Raw genomic sequence first — 16,071 nt, forward strand, 5'->3', positions numbered from 1 at the left:
CACATAGAATCCTTTCAAAAAAGAAATTTTAAAATATTTAAAAGATTTTTTTTTATGGGCTGGAGAGATGGTTCCTCAGTTAAGAGCATTTAGAGGACCCAAATTCTATTTCTATCCCGACATTGGGTAGTACGCAGCCTGCTGTAGTTCCAGCTCCAGGGGATTGGCACAAGTCCTCACCTGCGCCCCACCAAACAGATACACACATAATTAAAAAAATAATTTTTAAAAATCTTAATTTTTGTTGCTGTTCTTGGAAGGTTTAGGCAGGATTGCCACAAGTCTGTGGTCAGCCTGGGCTAGATGGAAAGGTCCTGTCTCAGCCCCAGGTGGTGGAACACCCCTTTAATTACAGCACTCATAAGGCAGAGGCAGGAGATCTCTGAGTTCAAGGCCAGCCTGGTCTACAGAGGAAGTTCTAGGATAGCCAGGGATATGTGATGAAAAACCAAACAAACAAAAAATTAAAATAAAATAAAAATAAACCAAACCAAACAATCAAACAAAACAGAGTTGTAATCAGACACTTATCCAACAGTTCCTCAAAACGCCGGTGATACTGACTTTCGATTTTTTTTTTTCTTTTTCTTTTCACAGGATGACTAGCTGACCACGTGTTTTTCTGGAAAACGTCCCGTGTCTCTAAGTGTCTGGAGGCTACTTCTCTCCCTGTTTCTACAGCAGTATCTCCGGATGTCCTGAGTACTCTGATCTCTTTTCAGCCTATTTCAGGGTCTCCCCTTCGCAGGCGCTTTTCCTGGGTCGGGTCATCTGCGGTTCCTTTAAGACAGGCCCCGCCCCGCCCCGCCCTCCCGGGTCAGCCCCGGTGCGTGGGGCTCAGGCTGGGAGGCTGCTGGGCTCAGTGTAGAGCCGGCCCGGGCACGATGGCGAGCGCGGCTCTCAGAGTCGCCGTGCGACGGCTGAGCCAGCAAAGCTCATCCAGGGCCCCAGTCCTCCTGAGGCAGGTGCGGCGAGGCGAATGACCGAGCGGCCCCTGGTCCGGGGTGGTGTGTGGGGTGGGACTCTTCTGTTCTTTAAAGGAAATATGGGGGGCGGGGGTCCATCACGCCTGATTGTTGCAAAAAAGGGCTCCCGATCCCTTAAAGGTGGGTAGTCAGGGGTACCCTGAGCTTGGGGCCGAGTTCTGGGTCCATTACCAGAGAAGGGCGGGGTCCTTGATTAGAGGCGTGTTGGAAGTTGAAATTCCTTGGCTCCGGTGGAGGGAGCTGACTCCTGATCCCTGTGCAAAGAGGGGTGGGGTTGCTGCATCCTAGGAAGATGATGGAAGGGAGGCCTGGATTCTTGGGTCCCCAGGCATGGAAATCAGGTCCGGGAACTCTCTCCGGTACCCCACCCCTCCCAGATGTTTGAGCCCAAGAGTTGCACCTACACCTACCTTCTGGGTGACCCGGAGTCACGAGAGGCCCTTCTGATCGACCCTGTTCTGGAGACGGCTCAACGGGATGCTCAGCTGGTTAAGGAGTTGGGGCTGAAGCTGCTCTACGCGGGTTAGTCTGTGGACCAAACTTGGACGGGAGAGAGGCGGGGCCACGGAGAAAGTGCGCTGGGGAAACAGGGGAAGCTGGTTGGGGGCCTGGACCCCTGGACCCTGGAGTCTGGGGGAAGGGCTGGAGTCTGGACCCTTGGATGAGGGAGGAGTTTTGGGGGTTAGACCCCAGGATCTGAAGGAGGAGAGTGGGCCTGGACCCCTGGATCTGAGGGAGGAAAACGACCTGGACCCTGGGTCTGAGGGAGGAGGGTTGGGGTCTGGATCTCACAGTGTGAGGGAGGAGGGCTGAGGTTTGGAACACAGTGTCTGATTAGGGAGACTGGGTCTGAGGGAGGAAGGCTAGGGTCTGCCTCCTTGAGTCTGAGGGTTGGATGCTGTGGGCTGGCAACATTCAGTTTGCTCTGCCTTTTTCTCTCCTAGTGAATACCCATTGCCATGCTGATCACATCACCGGCTCAGGGGCTCTCCGGTCCCTGCTCCCTGGCTGCCAGTCGGTCATCTCCCGCCTCAGTGGAGCCCAGGCTGACGTGCACATTGAGGAAGGTGATTCCATCTGCTTCGGAAGCTTTGTGAGTTGGTCTTAGGAAGAAGGTGTTGGCTTGAATCCCTTAGGCTTTGAAGAAAAGAGGGTGCTGGGGAGAAGGGGGAGGGGCTGCTGGGTCCGAGGGAAGAGGGCTCAGTGGATGTAAACACCGACTTTTCAGCTTTGCTGTCTGTGTAAAGTACCATAAACTCAGGTGGGGCACTGGGGCAGGAGGCTGTGTAGGCAGGCGTGCCTCTGGCCAATCCCCCTAAGTCAACAGCGTGGAAGTTTCCTGAGGCTTTGGGGCAGGTTCTTTGACCTGGACATTTCCATAAAAGCTGATTGGAGTTTGACTTTGAGGAAGGAGCATCCTGTTGTCCAGCAATAGGTCTGGGGTGGGTCTTGGGAGGTACCCATGACTACTACTTAAGGTGGCACTTACTGGCATGGTGGTATAAATTTGGGGTCAACCTGGGTTCCTCCTTAAATGTTGCCTTGAAGCCTCACCCTAGCCACAACCCTATTGCCTCATCCAGTAGAGGCCTGAAGGTTCTTCCTCTCTCTCTCTCTCTCTCTCTCTTTCTCTCTCTCTCTCTCTCTCTCTCTCTCTTCTATCTCTTCTCTCATCCCTCCCTCCCTACCTCCCTCCCTCCCACTCCCCTCCCCCCACCCTCTCCAGCTCTCTCTCTCTCCCTCCCTCTCTCCCTCCCTCCCTCCCTTCCTTCCCCCCCTGTCAGCTACATGCTTAATCAGCTGGTTTCCAGCCAGCTTTGCCACCCAGGGCACAGTGGACTGAGTGGGGGGTTGTACCCAGAGGGAGGAAACAGGTGATTGGAATTGCCAAAGGTGTAGTTTGGCTGACCCAGGGGACAGAATGTCTGGTGTGAGCTTGAGGTCCTGGCCTCTGGGTTGATGGTCTTGTGGAATGGGAACAGTTTATTTGGAGGCAGTTGGCGGAACCGAGGGCCATGTGTGGTGTGGAGAGCGTGTAACTGCCTAAGAGACTTTGATTTCACCCGTGTATTTGGAAGCGGATGAAAGATACATTGCTCATTTGTGTCAGCTGTACTAGTTAGAGAGTAACGAGTGTCTCTGGAGTGGGGCGGGGCGTGGAAGGTTAGAAGGACTGGGGCCCTTAGGGGCTGGATAGATGGCTTTGTAGAGAAGAGCACTTGCTGCTCTTCCAGAGGACCCAAGTTGGGTTCCCAGTTCCCAGTTCAGACTGGTCACAATTGACGCAGCTGTCAAGTCCGGGAGGACCGGCGTCCTTGTCTGGCACAGAATCACACTCAGACACACAGACACACAGACATACACATAAACAAATGACTGTTTAAAATCTTAAAAACAAGCCAGTCATAGTGACACATGCCTTTAACCCTAGCACTTGGGAGGTAGAGGCTGAGGCAGGTAGATCATCTCCGTGAGTTCGAGGCCATCCTGCTCTACTGGGAGAGTTCCAGGACATCCAAGGCTACACAGTGAGAATAAAATAAAATCTTAAAAATCTTCAAAAAAATCTTTTAAAAACCCAAACCCTTAAAATGGGTGTAATGAGCACACACCTGTAATCCTAGTGTTTGGGAGCTGTAGAGAGGAAAATCTGAAGTTCAAGGTCACCCTCAGCTACCTATCAAGTTGAAGCTAGTCAGGGCTACACATGACCCTGCATCTCACCCCACCCCACAAAAAAAAAAAAAAAAAAAAAAAAAAAAAAAAAAGAGCTGCCATGCTTACACACACTTTCAATCTGAATAGTCAGAGGCAGGAAGATTTACGGTCAGCCTGGACCATGGGAGACCCTCTCTCAAAACAAGAAAACAAAACAAAGCGATAAATGAAAAGAGAGGCCCTTCTCAATGAAGAGCGATTGATGAGTTTGATGAACGATAAAGGGCTTAGCTGCGTTTGGCTCCCATATTTATCTTTCCTTTACTGCATGTTATTGATATAATCCAGATGCCTATGATTCAGCCATTGGAAGGCCGTAAGTCAATCACTAGTATTGCAATCATAGAAGGTTGTGTTCATAGCTGCATGTCATTTTAGGATGTTTTTATGACTCTTGTCAAGGTATCACCCGAAGCCGTCCTCTTATCCTTCCCAGCCTTGGATAAATCTTTCCTTCTTTTTGTATATTGCTCTGTAGCCTAGGCTGGTCTTGAACTTGTCATTTCTCCTGCCTCAACCCTTCAGTTGTTAGGATTGGCTGTACCACAACACCCAACCTTTAGGCAACATTTCCCCCCAGTACAGGGAATAAAACCTAGGGTCTGATTCTTGCTAGGGAAACACTCTACTCCTGTCCTATCCCCCAGCCCCTCACTGGGGGATTCTAGGCAGGGGCTCTACCACTGAGCCACACCCCAGCCCCTCACTGGGGGATTCTAGGCAGGGGCTCTACCACTGAGCCACACCCCAGCCCCTCACTGGGGGATTCTAGGCAGGGGCTCTACCACTGAGCCACACCCCAGCCCCTCACTGGGGCTTCCAGGCAGGCCATGCCCCAGTCTTTTTTATTTTGAGAGAAGGAACTTTCCCAAGTCGACCTTGAACTCACTCTGCACACCAGGCAGGCCTTGAACTGATCCTATAGCCCCCACCTCCCTAGTCGCTACAACTTCAGGTATTTTTTTTTCTTTTTTCTTTTTTTGGTTTTTCGAGACAGGGTTTCTCTGCAGCTTTAGAACCTGTCCTGGAACTAGCTCTTGTAGACCAGGCTGGTCTCGAACTCACAGAGATCCGCCTGCCTCTGCCTCCCGAGTGCTGGGATTAAAGGCGTGCGCCACCACTGCCCGGCAACTTCAGGTATTTATGCTTGGCCATTAAGTTGCTTTTATTCTCTTTTATTGTCCTTTCTGTCTGTCTGAATTTTCCTGTCTGTATATCACATAGAACTTGTTGTGGTCTTTCAGGCTGGCTTCTGTTTTCAGTGTGTTGTCAGGGGTCATTCATGTTCAGGCCCCCGTTGGTACTTCATTCTCTTGATTGTTGAACGACAGTCTGGCGTAGGATGGACCTACCATATTTTACTTATCCTCTGGTCAGGCGATGGCCATTCCACGTTGGGACCACTGAGGGGATGCTACTGCGAAGATTCTTAGATGGACTTTTGTGGGATCCAGTTGCAGTGCTGCCTGTACTGTGTGAAGGTTCCAGGACCCCACAGCTGTGTCAACGCCTGTTAGTGTGGGTCTTACTAGGCATAAATTCTTTACAGATCTTATGGGTCTGTTTTTCCTGACTCTTACGTTTTCTGCCCCCTTTAAAAGTTGAATTATACTAAGGTGGTGGTGGTAGACACCTTTAATCCCAGTATTTGGGAGACAGACGCAGGTGGATCTCTGTGAGTTCGAGGCTAGACTAGTCTATAGAGCGAGCTCCAAGACAGCTGGGACTGTTATATAGAGAAACCTTGTCTTGGGGAAAAAAAATAAGTTGAATTATAGCTGGGAGTAGTGGCACAAGCCTGTGGTCCCAGCACTTGGGAGGTGGAGGCAGGACGATCAGGATTTCTGGGTCATCCATTTGTGGCTATATAATGAACTCAAGGCCAACCTGGGGCTCCACTCCCACAAACTGTCCTCTGACCGCCATGGCATGCACATTCCTTCACAACAATAATAAATAAAATGTAATAAAAACATTCAAAGAAAGACATGAGATTGTTTCAAGCTCTAAAACAAAACAACAAATGGTGTTATATAAAATGAGGTGAAGTGTGAACACACTGTACTTGTACAAATTGCTTGTGTTCTTATATGTTTACTCTTGGGTTCCATCCTCCCGTATCCCTACACAGAGCATCCTCATGACCCCACAGGGCTCTCTGCTCTTCCTGGCCGCTGATCCCTCTGCCCGGGGACCATCCTGACTTGCACAATCACCAAGTTTCACTTGGCATTCAGCTTTTTGGGGAATTACAGGCCCGGTGATGCAGTGCTCTAATCCTAGCTCGGGAGATGCAGAAAAGTCTTAATCTTGTGAGCAGCCCGAGCTACTAGCAAGTACCAGGCTTGCCTGGGCAACAGAAAGTATCCCTTTCTCCAAACCAAAGATAAGAAGTACACAGAGTCTGTCTGCCTTCCTTCCTCTTGTGTCTGCAGTTGTCATTTTTGTTGTTGGTTTGAGGCAGGTTAGCTCTGGTTAGCCTAGAATTCACTATTTAATCTATGCTAACCTCAGACTCACAGAGATTCCTCTGCCTCTCTCTGCCTTCTGAATTTAAATTATTTATTTCTCATGGTTATATAGTCAGGCCTGGCCAACTTCTGTGAATGATTATAGTTAATCTAATCTTTACAGGCCACAGGGAATGCGTTCTGGTGACCTGCCTCTCTTGTCGTGTGTGAAAGCCGTTGGCACAAACAAGATAGAAGTCTAGCTGTGAGCTCCAGAGCCTCACTTATGGCTCCTAAAATTTGAGTTTTAGCATGTTCCACCCCCTGATGTGACTTGGAACTCACAGAGATCTTCTTGTCTCAGCTTCCTTCGCCTGTGCTATGGTACCTGGCTAAAATCCACCCCTTCCGGCTTCTTCTCCTAACAGTCTCCCGTAGTGCGGGCAGGCTGGCTTTGGATTTGTTGTTATATTGCCAGGATGGACCTTGAACTTCTGATGTAATCCTCTTGCCTTCACCTCCGCCTTGCTTGCCTCCCAGGCATGACCCTGCTTGCTGTTCTAGCCAAGAGTCCTCTCAGATGATAGGACTTAAAACAGGGCGTTCAGTCCAATTTGGTTCCTGCCCCCACAGTTCTACCATTGAGCCACACACCAGCCCCTCACTGGGGGATTCTAGGCAGGGGCTCTACCACTGAGCCTTGCCCCAAGCCCCTCACTGGGGGATTCTAGGCAGGGGCTCTACCACTGAGCCTTGCCCCAAGCCCCTCACTGGGGGATTCTAGGCAGGGGCTCTACCACTGAGCCACACCCCAGCCCTTCACTGGGGGATTCTAGGCAGGGGCTCTACCACTGAGCCACACCCCAGCTCCTCACTGGGGGATTCTAGGCAGGGGCTCTACCACTAAGCCATGCCCCAAGCCCCTCACTGGGGGATTCTAGGCAAGCATTGTATCTCTGAGCTACATCTTTAGTCCTCTTTCTTTTGTTGTTATCATTAGTCCTTTTACTTAAAATTTACATGATTTATTTATTGTGTGTATGTGCTGGGTTTATGTATGGATGTCAGAGGACAGCCAACTCTTGGGACTCAGGTTTTTTTTTTTTCCTTTCACAGTGTAGATAATGGGGATTGAACTTAGGTCTTGGCAGCCATCTGCTGAGCCATCTTGTCTGCCTCCTCTTTTTAAAAAACTTATTATTTTTATTTTATGTTTCTGTGTGTTTTGCATGCATGTAAGTACACGGGCGTTCATGCCCCGTTCCTGTGGAGGCCAAAAGAGGGCATGGGATCCTCTGGAACTGGTGTTAAGGACAGATGTAAGCCTTCATCTCATTGCTGCGAACCAACCTTTGGTCCTATGCAAGAGCTCTTAACCACTGAGCCATCTTAAATACCTTTTCTTTCACAAAATAAAGGAAATGTAGCCGATGGAGACACAGTCATTTGGCGACAGTGGGGAAATGAGATTTGAGGGCATACGAACCGCAGAGGGCGCCAACACCGCTTAGGACTTGGGAAGGCAGACGGGGCCATAGGACCTGGCGCCTGGAGCTGGCTGACCGCTAGGGGGCAGTGCAGGCTGCGTGAACTGCGAGGCCACCCGGTGCCTGGGAGAGTCTGGTTGTACATAATATCCTGTGTTTTATGTGTCCTGGAAAGAAAGAGGCATTGCTGATGGATATCCAGCCAGGGCGGCCTCTGACCAGCTGTTGCTAGGCCGGCCATACTCTTCCGGGATATTCTGGGCGGTTCATCAGTCAGCAAGTTTCACAAAAAGTGGGGGCTGTCTTCTGTAAGTGAACACCGTCTACAACTTTTTTTTTCCAGTGATGGGGATTGAACTAGGATCTCAGTCACTGTAAGCAAGTGCTCTACCACGGAGCTAAGTCCCCAGCCTTATCATTATATTTTAAAATGACATTTTAAAAATGTGTATGAGTGTTTTGCTTCCATGTATGTATGTACTCCTCATGAGTGCCTGCCGAGGAGGCCAGAAAAGGGTGTTGAATCCCCTGAAACTGGAATTATGTATGTATGGTTAAAAATTGTCACGAGTGGTTCTGGAATTGAACCTGGGTCCTCTGCAAGAGTATTCAGTGTTCTTAACTGCTGAGCCATCTCCAGCCCCTACTTTTCATTTTGAGACAGAATCTCGCTAAATTGCTCAGTCTGGCCTTGAACCCACTCAGCAGTCCACATGAGCTTGTAATCCACCTGCCTTGGAGTACTGAGATGATAAGGTTACAACACCATGCCCAGTGTCTTATGTATTACTTTAAAAATTATAAAATATATATTTACTTTGCTGAGTGGTAGTGGTGTACCCCTTTAATCCCAGCATTCAAGAGGCAGAGACAGGCAGATCTCTGAGTTTGAGGCCAGCCTGGTCTACAGAGTGAGTTCCAGGACAGGCAGGGCTACACAGAGAAACCCCATCTCCAAAAGCAAAACAAAAGCAGCAAAAATTATGTGACTGTTTACCTATACATATGTATATGCATCATGCGTGTGCCTGGAGTTACAGATGGGTGTCAGCCACATTTTGGGTGTTGGGAAGTGAACTGGGGTCCTCTGGGAAAACAGGACTTGCTCTGAACTGCTGAGCCATCTCTCCAGCCCCCCCCCTTTTGTTTTTACTGTAAAGCACCAATTGTTTATCCATGAAGCAGTTTAATCTCTGTAGCATTTTAAGAGGCTGGGAATAACATTTATGTATATTTTGCAAATAATCAAATAGGCCCTAAGAACTGATAGATTTGAGATTAGGAACTAGGCCATCAGCTTCCAACAGTTTTGTTTTGTTTATAACTATTTTGATCTATTTACATAAAACTCTAGAACAGATGAGTTACAGAGTCATCAAGAGACACAGGAAGCAGGCCAGGGCTCAGCTGGGGACAGGGTGGAGGAAGGGTGCATTTGAAAGGGGTTCAAGGAAACCTTGGGAAGTAATAGGAATATTTATCATTTGGTTTTTACAGTGGCCATGGAACATCTTAAAAGATGTGGGAGATCTGTAATCCCAGCATTTCTGCATGCTGAGACAGAAGGGTTGCAAATTCAAGGTCTGTCTGGCCTACTGAAAAATTTTGAGGCTGCCTGGTTGCATGAAACTCTGTAAAAAGAAAACTAAACAAATAAGTTAAAAAGAGGGCTGAGGATATGGCTCAGTGGTAGAGCCCCTGCCTAGAATCCCCCAGTGAGGGGCTGAGGATGTGGCTCAGTGGTAGAGCCCCTGCCTAGAATCCCCCAGTGAGGGGCTGGGGTGTGGCTCAGTGGTAGAGCCCCTGCCTAGAATCCCCCAGTGAAGGGCTGGGGTGTGGCTCAGTGGTAGAGCCCCTGCCTAGAATCCCCCAGTGAGGGGCTGGGGTGTGGCTCAGTGGTAGAGCCCCTGCCTAGAATCCCCCAGTGAGGGGCTGGGGTGTGGCTCAGTGGTAGAGCCCCTGCTTAGCAAAGACAGGGCTCTGCATTCAGTTCTTAGCACCATCTCCCCAAATACAAATAGTTGTGAAAAATGTATGTGTAGAAAATACCTCTCGTAAATCACATGAGGGAGTTATTCCATACTTAACGGGAAACAATCATGCCAGAACTATTCTAAGCACTCCAGTGCCTGGAGAAAGAGAAGAAAAGCCTCCAAACGCCTTTTGTGAGACTAGCCTAATTTTGACAGAGCCACTCACGTGGGTGTTATTAGCTGGACACCCACAGCCCTGCAGCTCACCTGTAGGGTGTCTAGCTCGAGTGGCGGTGGCACGCACATACTACAATTCCTGTGTGGAGGTCAGAGGACAACTTGTAGGAGTTAGCTTTCTTCCACCTGGTGGATCCCAGGGATCAAACTCAGGTCGTCAGGCATGGCCGCAAGCCCCTTGATTCAGTGAGCCAGCTTGCTGGCTCTCATTTGTAGATATTTAATTTTCAGAAGTTATTTGTCTTGTTTTGAGACAAAGTTCATGTAGCCAGTCTGGCCCCTAATCCACTGTACAGTAGAGGGTGATCTTGAACCCTGGCCCCTCCTGAGTGCTGGGTTTTAGGCCTGAGCCACCATGGTAGACTTGTTCTCCCAAATTTTATGACAGTACACTTCCATGTTGAATTCTTACCATGTACTCCCATGTTGAATTCTTACCATGTACTCCCATGTTGAATTCTTTGGCTGTTAATTTTCTGTCACTGTCTCAAAATGTCTATGACAAATGTCATGAAAATACTTATTTTTAATTGTGTATATATGTTTATGAGTGTGTGTGTGTGTGTGTGTCGTGTCAGGTACCCTTAGAGACCAGAAGAGGGTGTTAGATCTCCTGGAACTGGAGTGGCAACGTGATTGTAACATGGTGTTACAGGTGGTTGACTTGGGTGCTCGCAGTAGAACTCTGGTGTGATTCCATTTCTCCAGTTCCCACCGTAAACATAGATAGAGGTGGAGCAGTGAAGCAGCTCCGCGGGTAGGGGACGCTGCTGCCCACTCTGATGACAAGAGTTTACCCTGGGACCCATGTGGTGGAGTTCAAGAACCAGCGCCAGCCGACTGTCATCTGTCCAACAGTCACAAGCCATGGCGTATATGCACACAGACACACACAGCCATGCTCACATATAAGAACACATGTGTACACAAGCACACACACAGTAAATAAAGTACAATCTTAAATGTTTTTAAAAAGAAGAAAGGACCTTTGCTCAGCATTTTCAAGGTCTAGTCTGCGAAGAGCTGGCTGTGAACCCAGGCTGGGGCAAGCCATCATGACAGGGAGTCTGTGTCAGGGAGCCAGGAAGGGAAAGAATCAGGGCCTAATGGTCCGTCATGGTAGTAGAAGTCCCTGGTACATGCTCCAGCCACATCTGCTGGGCTGTTGCCATTTGTGTTGGGCTGAGACCCTTAGAAACCATCAGCCAACAGAAGAGGGTGGCACATGCCTATAATTCCCACACTTCGGAGGCCAAGACAGGAAGATGCATGAATTCAAGGCCAGCCTGGGCTACCTAGGAAGATCTTGTCTCAAAACACCACCAAGAAAAGCAACAGAATAGAGTACATGTTCAGCTGGTAACTTTTTGTTTTACCAAGAGCACCGCTTTTTCCTTTCAGGCAGGGTCTCCCTCTGAGCTCAGGGAGCCTGGAACTTTGCAGCTTAGACTAGTTTCAAACTTATGATCCTTCTGCCTCAGTTTCCCTAGTAGTAGGGTTATAGGCATCTGCTCCCCAGCCCAGCACAAGGATTTCACGGTAGAAGTTGCTTTATAACCCGTCTTTGCCCCTACTGGATAGTAAATTTTTTGTAATTATATTAAGCATTTTTAAAATACCATTAAGTTTCTTTCCAACAACAGCACTCAATTTTTATTACATTCATTTGCATATCTGTGCATGTACCATGGCATACCTATGGAGGTCAGAGGATAATTTGAGGGAGCCAGTTCTCTCCTACTATCATGTGGTCCTGGGCTTAGAACTCAGGTCCTCAGGCTTGGCAGTGAGCACCTCTATCCACAGAGTCTTCTCCCCTGTCCATCAGCGAGACTCTCAATGCTAATTTAGTCTTTGTTTTCTGGTAGTTCTGCAGGCCCAACCCACAGCCTGTGTGTGTACAGCCTGCTGTTTATTTTGCTATTTTCTTATTGAGATGCATAATAATAATTCCCTTTTTTTTTTTTTGCGTGCATGACCCTTGTGGTATAAGCCTGTTACAAATGCACGTCTCTGGCTATCTGACTATCTTGGGAACCCATCTGGGGTATTTTTGTTCTTCAGAACTTCAGTCTGGGTTGATGATGTGTCTCATTCAGCTGCCAAAACACTTGGCAAACAAAACAAAAAACCTACAAAGCCCTGGATCCCATCCCCAGCATTGTATAAACTAAAGCCTGGAGGAGCAAACCCGCAGCCCCAGAGCTGGGAGATGAAGGCAGGAAGTCTGGAAGATAAGGTCATCATTGATCTCATAGCAAGCTTGATTCCACTCTGGATACAAGAGATCCTGTCAAAGAGAGGGAGGGAAGGAAGGAAGGAAGGAAGGAAGGAAGGAAGGAAGGAAGAAAGAAGATTGATTGATTCAAATTGATCCCTCCCCCAAGACAGGGTCCTGTCATGGCTCAGGCTGGCTGTGAACCACATCAGTTCTTCCTGCCTCCACTCCCAAGGACCTTTGTTTAATGTGTTTGCCACCATGCCCAGTCTTCAGATTAACTTTAAACCAAGTAGTTGCTGTAGAACTTTGTTCAGCTGTTTCTCTCAGGTGGATGGGGCTTTAGGGGGGACCAGTGAAGCTTGCTGGTGACTGTCTCTCTGCATTGCATCCCTGCCAGGCCTTGGAGACTCGGGCCAGCCCTGGCCACACCCCAGGCTGTGTTACCTTTGTCCTGGATGACCAGAGCATGGCCTTCACTGGAGATGCCCTGCTGATCCGAGGGTGTGGGCGAACAGACTTCCAACAAGGTGACCAACTCCTTTCTCCAGCCCTGGATCTCAGTGTCAGGGTGTGTGTGTGTGAAAATGTTAAGAATAGGATCTTTGCATGTTTGAGGCCAACTGGTCCTGGTTCCAGGACAGTCAGGGCTCTGTAGAGAGACTCTGTCTCAAAAAAAATGCAGCCACAAGAATAAATGCATGAATGTGCCGCTGGGGCTGTGTAGCTCAGTGAGTAGATGCAATACTCATACTTCATCAGCTGGGAATAGCTGAACTGTACTCTAAAATCCCAGCACTCAGGAGGTGGAGGCAGAAGGATCTAGAGTATAAGGTTGGGGCTGGAGAGATGGCCCAATGGTTAAGAGCACTGAGTGCTCTTCCAGAGGACCCGGGTTCAGTTCCCAGCACCCATGTGGCAGCTAGCTCACACTGTTTGTAACTCCAATTCCAAGGAGACCAGAAACCCATGGCAAAATACTAATGCACATTAAATTAAAAAAAGAAAGTCTAAGGTCATTTTGGCTAACATAGAACATGTGTGCACACACACACACCCAAACACACAACAGTGTTGTTACTGTGTATTGTTTAATCATTAATGGGCAGTGTAACTTTTGGGGTTTAGCTTTAGGGGGCAGTTAGATTGGCATGTGACTCCTAACCTCCCTTTTACCTATTCACTGAGGACTCAGAAATTTTTTGTATATCTGTATGTGGTATATGTGCACTTGTGTGTGGCTGGGGTGTGCTCATAGGCCAGGGCAGATGTCTATATGCTTCACCTTGTCTCCTTGAGGACCTTGGCTGGCAACCAGGTTGTTGCCTACAGAGCTGGAGTTACAGGAGCATAGAGCACACCGTGCTTTCAGTTCTGGGGATTTGAACTCAGTCCTTATGCTTGCACTATTGCTCTGGAAGGCCCCCCCCCCCCCCGCCCCAGGACTCAGCACTCCGTATCTAAATCCTAGAGTCACTCTTCCCCTTGTCCTCATGGCCACCTTCCTGGCCCAGAGCTCTTCCTTCACCTCCCCAGGGAGGGTGTCACAACCCCTGGTACTTAACAGTCTCTCGGCTTTTACCGAATCACAAATTATCCCTATGAATTTTTCACCGGTCATCGGTTCTTCATATATGGTGTTCCACCCGCTAGAATGCCCTTCCTTCTCTGTGTCTCCTGAAACATGGGCTTTCTAGGCAGGAGATGAGGGAGAGGGTTTAGCCATAATTCCTCCATATTCCCTGTCCTCTTCTGGAAGAAGGGGGTCGGGGGCTCTTCTTGTCCCTGTGACTCTGACTTCCAAGTTTTCTTTCCTCAGGTTGTGCTAGGACTTTGTACCACTCTGTGCATGAAAAGATCTTCACGCTTCCAGGCAACTGTCTAATCTACCCGGCTCACGATTACCACGGTGAGGGCTTGCCAGAGGCCATGACAGACCTCTGTCGCTTAATGCAGGGGAATACCCTCTGCCTATTGTCCTCATGAGACACGGAGGCTACAGAACCCAGAAGTTCCTGTGGCTCAGAAGATTATGTGCTTGGGCGTGCTGTGTGGATGTAAAACAATAAGATACATCTGCAGGGCATAGGTTTTCCTGGGACGTCCTCCTAGAATACGGGGAACTGTGGGAACTACATTTCCCATAGTGCCTGAAGAGAGGCGGTACAGTGTCGTAGAACCGTTCAGGGAAGGGCCAGTTCGTCCCAGGCTTGGGTGGCCTCCTGGGAAATGTAGTTCTGAGCCGCCCAATGTATTGGACCCTGGTTAATTTTCTTCCCCTCCCCTATGGCGGACAGGGCTCACGGTTTCTACTGTGGAGGAGGAACGGACTCTGAACCCACGGCTCACCCTCACCTGTGAGGAGTTTATTAAGGTCATGGACAACCTGAACTTGCCCAAGCCGCAGCAGATAGGTGAGTTTACCCAGGGTCTGAGGAAAGTGATTGGGGGGTGTGAATCCGTGGATCTGAGGGGGTAGGATCCCGAACTCCGTGAACTGAGAGGAGGGCTGGGCCTGGATCCCTGGGTCTGAGGGAGGAGGCTGGGGTCTGAAGGGAAGGACTGAGGATTAGAACTGTAGTCCCTCAAAAGAGCCCTGAGCACTTCTGGGTCTCCGTGAGCTATGAGTCATTCTATGTCTTCAGAATCATTTGAGGTTTCTTTTCAGACTTTGCTGTTCCAGCAAACATGCGCTGTGGGGTTCAGATGCCACCTTCCTGACTCATCCCAGCCAGCTGCTCATAATCGTTGCACTAGGTGGGTGAGGGGAGGGGCTTCACCCCAGAGCCTCTCTTCTCTCCTACCCCTATCTCACCGCTACTTGAGCTTCTTAAATAAACTTTACTTTGTTTTTGCCAGGAATCTGGGTTCTGCTTGTTTTCTTGGGGGGAGGAATTATGTTTAGATGAATGCCTTCAAAAGCCAGCGATAGACTGGGATGTGGCACCGTTGGTAGAATGCTTGCCTAGCATGTACAAAGTTCTGTGTTCCATCCTCAGCATTGCATAATTCAGGCAATGTGGTGCAGACCTGTAATCCCTGAACTTGAGAGCTGGAGGCAGGAGGGTCAGAAGTTCAAGGTTATCAACCACCTAGTGAACTTAGTGAGTTGGAGACCAGCCTGGGCTATGTAAGATCCTATCAGAGAGAGAGAGAAAAAAAAAGAGAGAGAAGAAAAGAAAAGAAAAGAAAGAAGGGGGAGCTGGAGATATCTCAGTGGTTAAGAGCACTGGGTGCTCTTGCGGACGACCTTTGTTCCATCCAGCATCCACATAGCAAGCAGGTCACAACCATATGTAACTCCAGCTCCAGGAGACCTGGCCTCTCTGGGCCTTGGATGTGCTCATGGTGCACAGACATACCTGTAGACTGTGTAGCCATACACAAAGTGAACGGAGGAAGAGGAGACAGCAGCGGTCAAGGTGATGGGGGCAGGGATGGAAGTCTAGGGAGCCCTGGAAGAGGGGGGGGGGGGGTGCACACACTGATGTAGGGAGGTACCCTCATGGTCGTGCATCACAGCACATAATTTTGTGTGAGCCTCTCCCTCTGGGAGTCCCAGGCCCAAGTAAGGCCCTCTCCACCCTGCAGCTTCCTGAACTGTAAAATGGAAATAATAACAACGGGATGTTTCAATGAATGGATAAATCCACGCACGTGACACCTGGCTCTCTGCCTACATGACCAACTCCCTGCGCCTGTCACTGTTATTGTCCCTATCATCTGGAATGATCTCTGAGGTGCTTCCTGGCTTGGAGTGACAGGCTGCCTAATAGTTGTGAATACGTATTTTTGAGAGACAAAGTGAGTAGTAAGACCTGTGGGCCATCGAGATGGCTGAGGAAAAAAAGCTCTCGGCTCCCATGGTGGAAGGAAACCGCTTCCCAGGGTTGTCCTATGACCTCCAACATACATGAGGTGGTATTTGTGTGTCTTTACTATTGCCTACATGAAGATAATAAATAAAATTTAAAAATCGTTTAGGGCGGTTGTCGATCCTGG

At 49.0% G+C, this 16,071-nt stretch overlaps 1 protein-coding gene across 3 annotated transcripts; it reads left to right on the plus strand.

Moving 5' to 3' along the window:
• The first annotated feature begins 807 nt into the window (after positions 1-807).
• On the plus strand, positions 808-15,796 carry Ethe1 (ETHE1 persulfide dioxygenase). Of its 3 annotated transcripts, XM_038341094.1 has the most exons (8): positions 808-965; positions 1,364-1,508; positions 1,931-2,079; positions 12,470-12,599; positions 13,889-13,978; positions 14,367-14,483; positions 14,738-14,826; positions 15,661-15,796. In XM_038341094.1, exons 1-7 carry the CDS (start codon positions 885-887, stop codon positions 14,788-14,790), a joined length of 765 nt encoding a protein of 254 aa, XP_038197022.1. In that variant the 5' UTR covers positions 808-884; the 3' UTR covers positions 14,791-14,826; positions 15,661-15,796. The 3 variants fall into 3 exon arrangements, with proteins under 3 accessions (XP_038197022.1, XP_038197021.1, XP_038197023.1); XM_038341093.1 differs by lacking the exon at positions 15,661-15,796 and having other exon boundaries at positions 14,738-14,931; XM_038341095.1 differs by lacking the exon at positions 15,661-15,796 and having other exon boundaries at positions 833-965; positions 1,315-1,508; positions 14,738-14,931.
• The last annotated feature ends 275 nt before the right edge of the window (positions 15,797-16,071 follow it).

Source organism: Arvicola amphibius, chromosome 8, assembly GCF_903992535.2.
Source record: "Arvicola amphibius chromosome 8, mArvAmp1.2, whole genome shotgun sequence".
In the NCBI taxonomy this organism is placed as follows: Eukaryota; Metazoa; Chordata; class Mammalia; order Rodentia; family Cricetidae; genus Arvicola; species Arvicola amphibius.

Excerpts from the sequence above, each read along its gene's own strand:
- Ethe1 (XM_038341094.1), top strand. The coding sequence starts at position 885 with ATGGCGAGCGCGGCTCTCAGAGTCGCCGTGCGACGGCTGAGCCAGCAA. Across the intron at positions 2,080-12,469 it reads CCATCTGCTTCGGAAGCTTT|GCCTTGGAGACTCGGGCCAG; the intron begins GTGAGTTGGTCT and ends CATCCCTGCCAG. Across the intron at positions 13,979-14,366 it reads CCCGGCTCACGATTACCACG|GGCTCACGGTTTCTACTGTG; the intron begins GTGAGGGCTTGC and ends TATGGCGGACAG.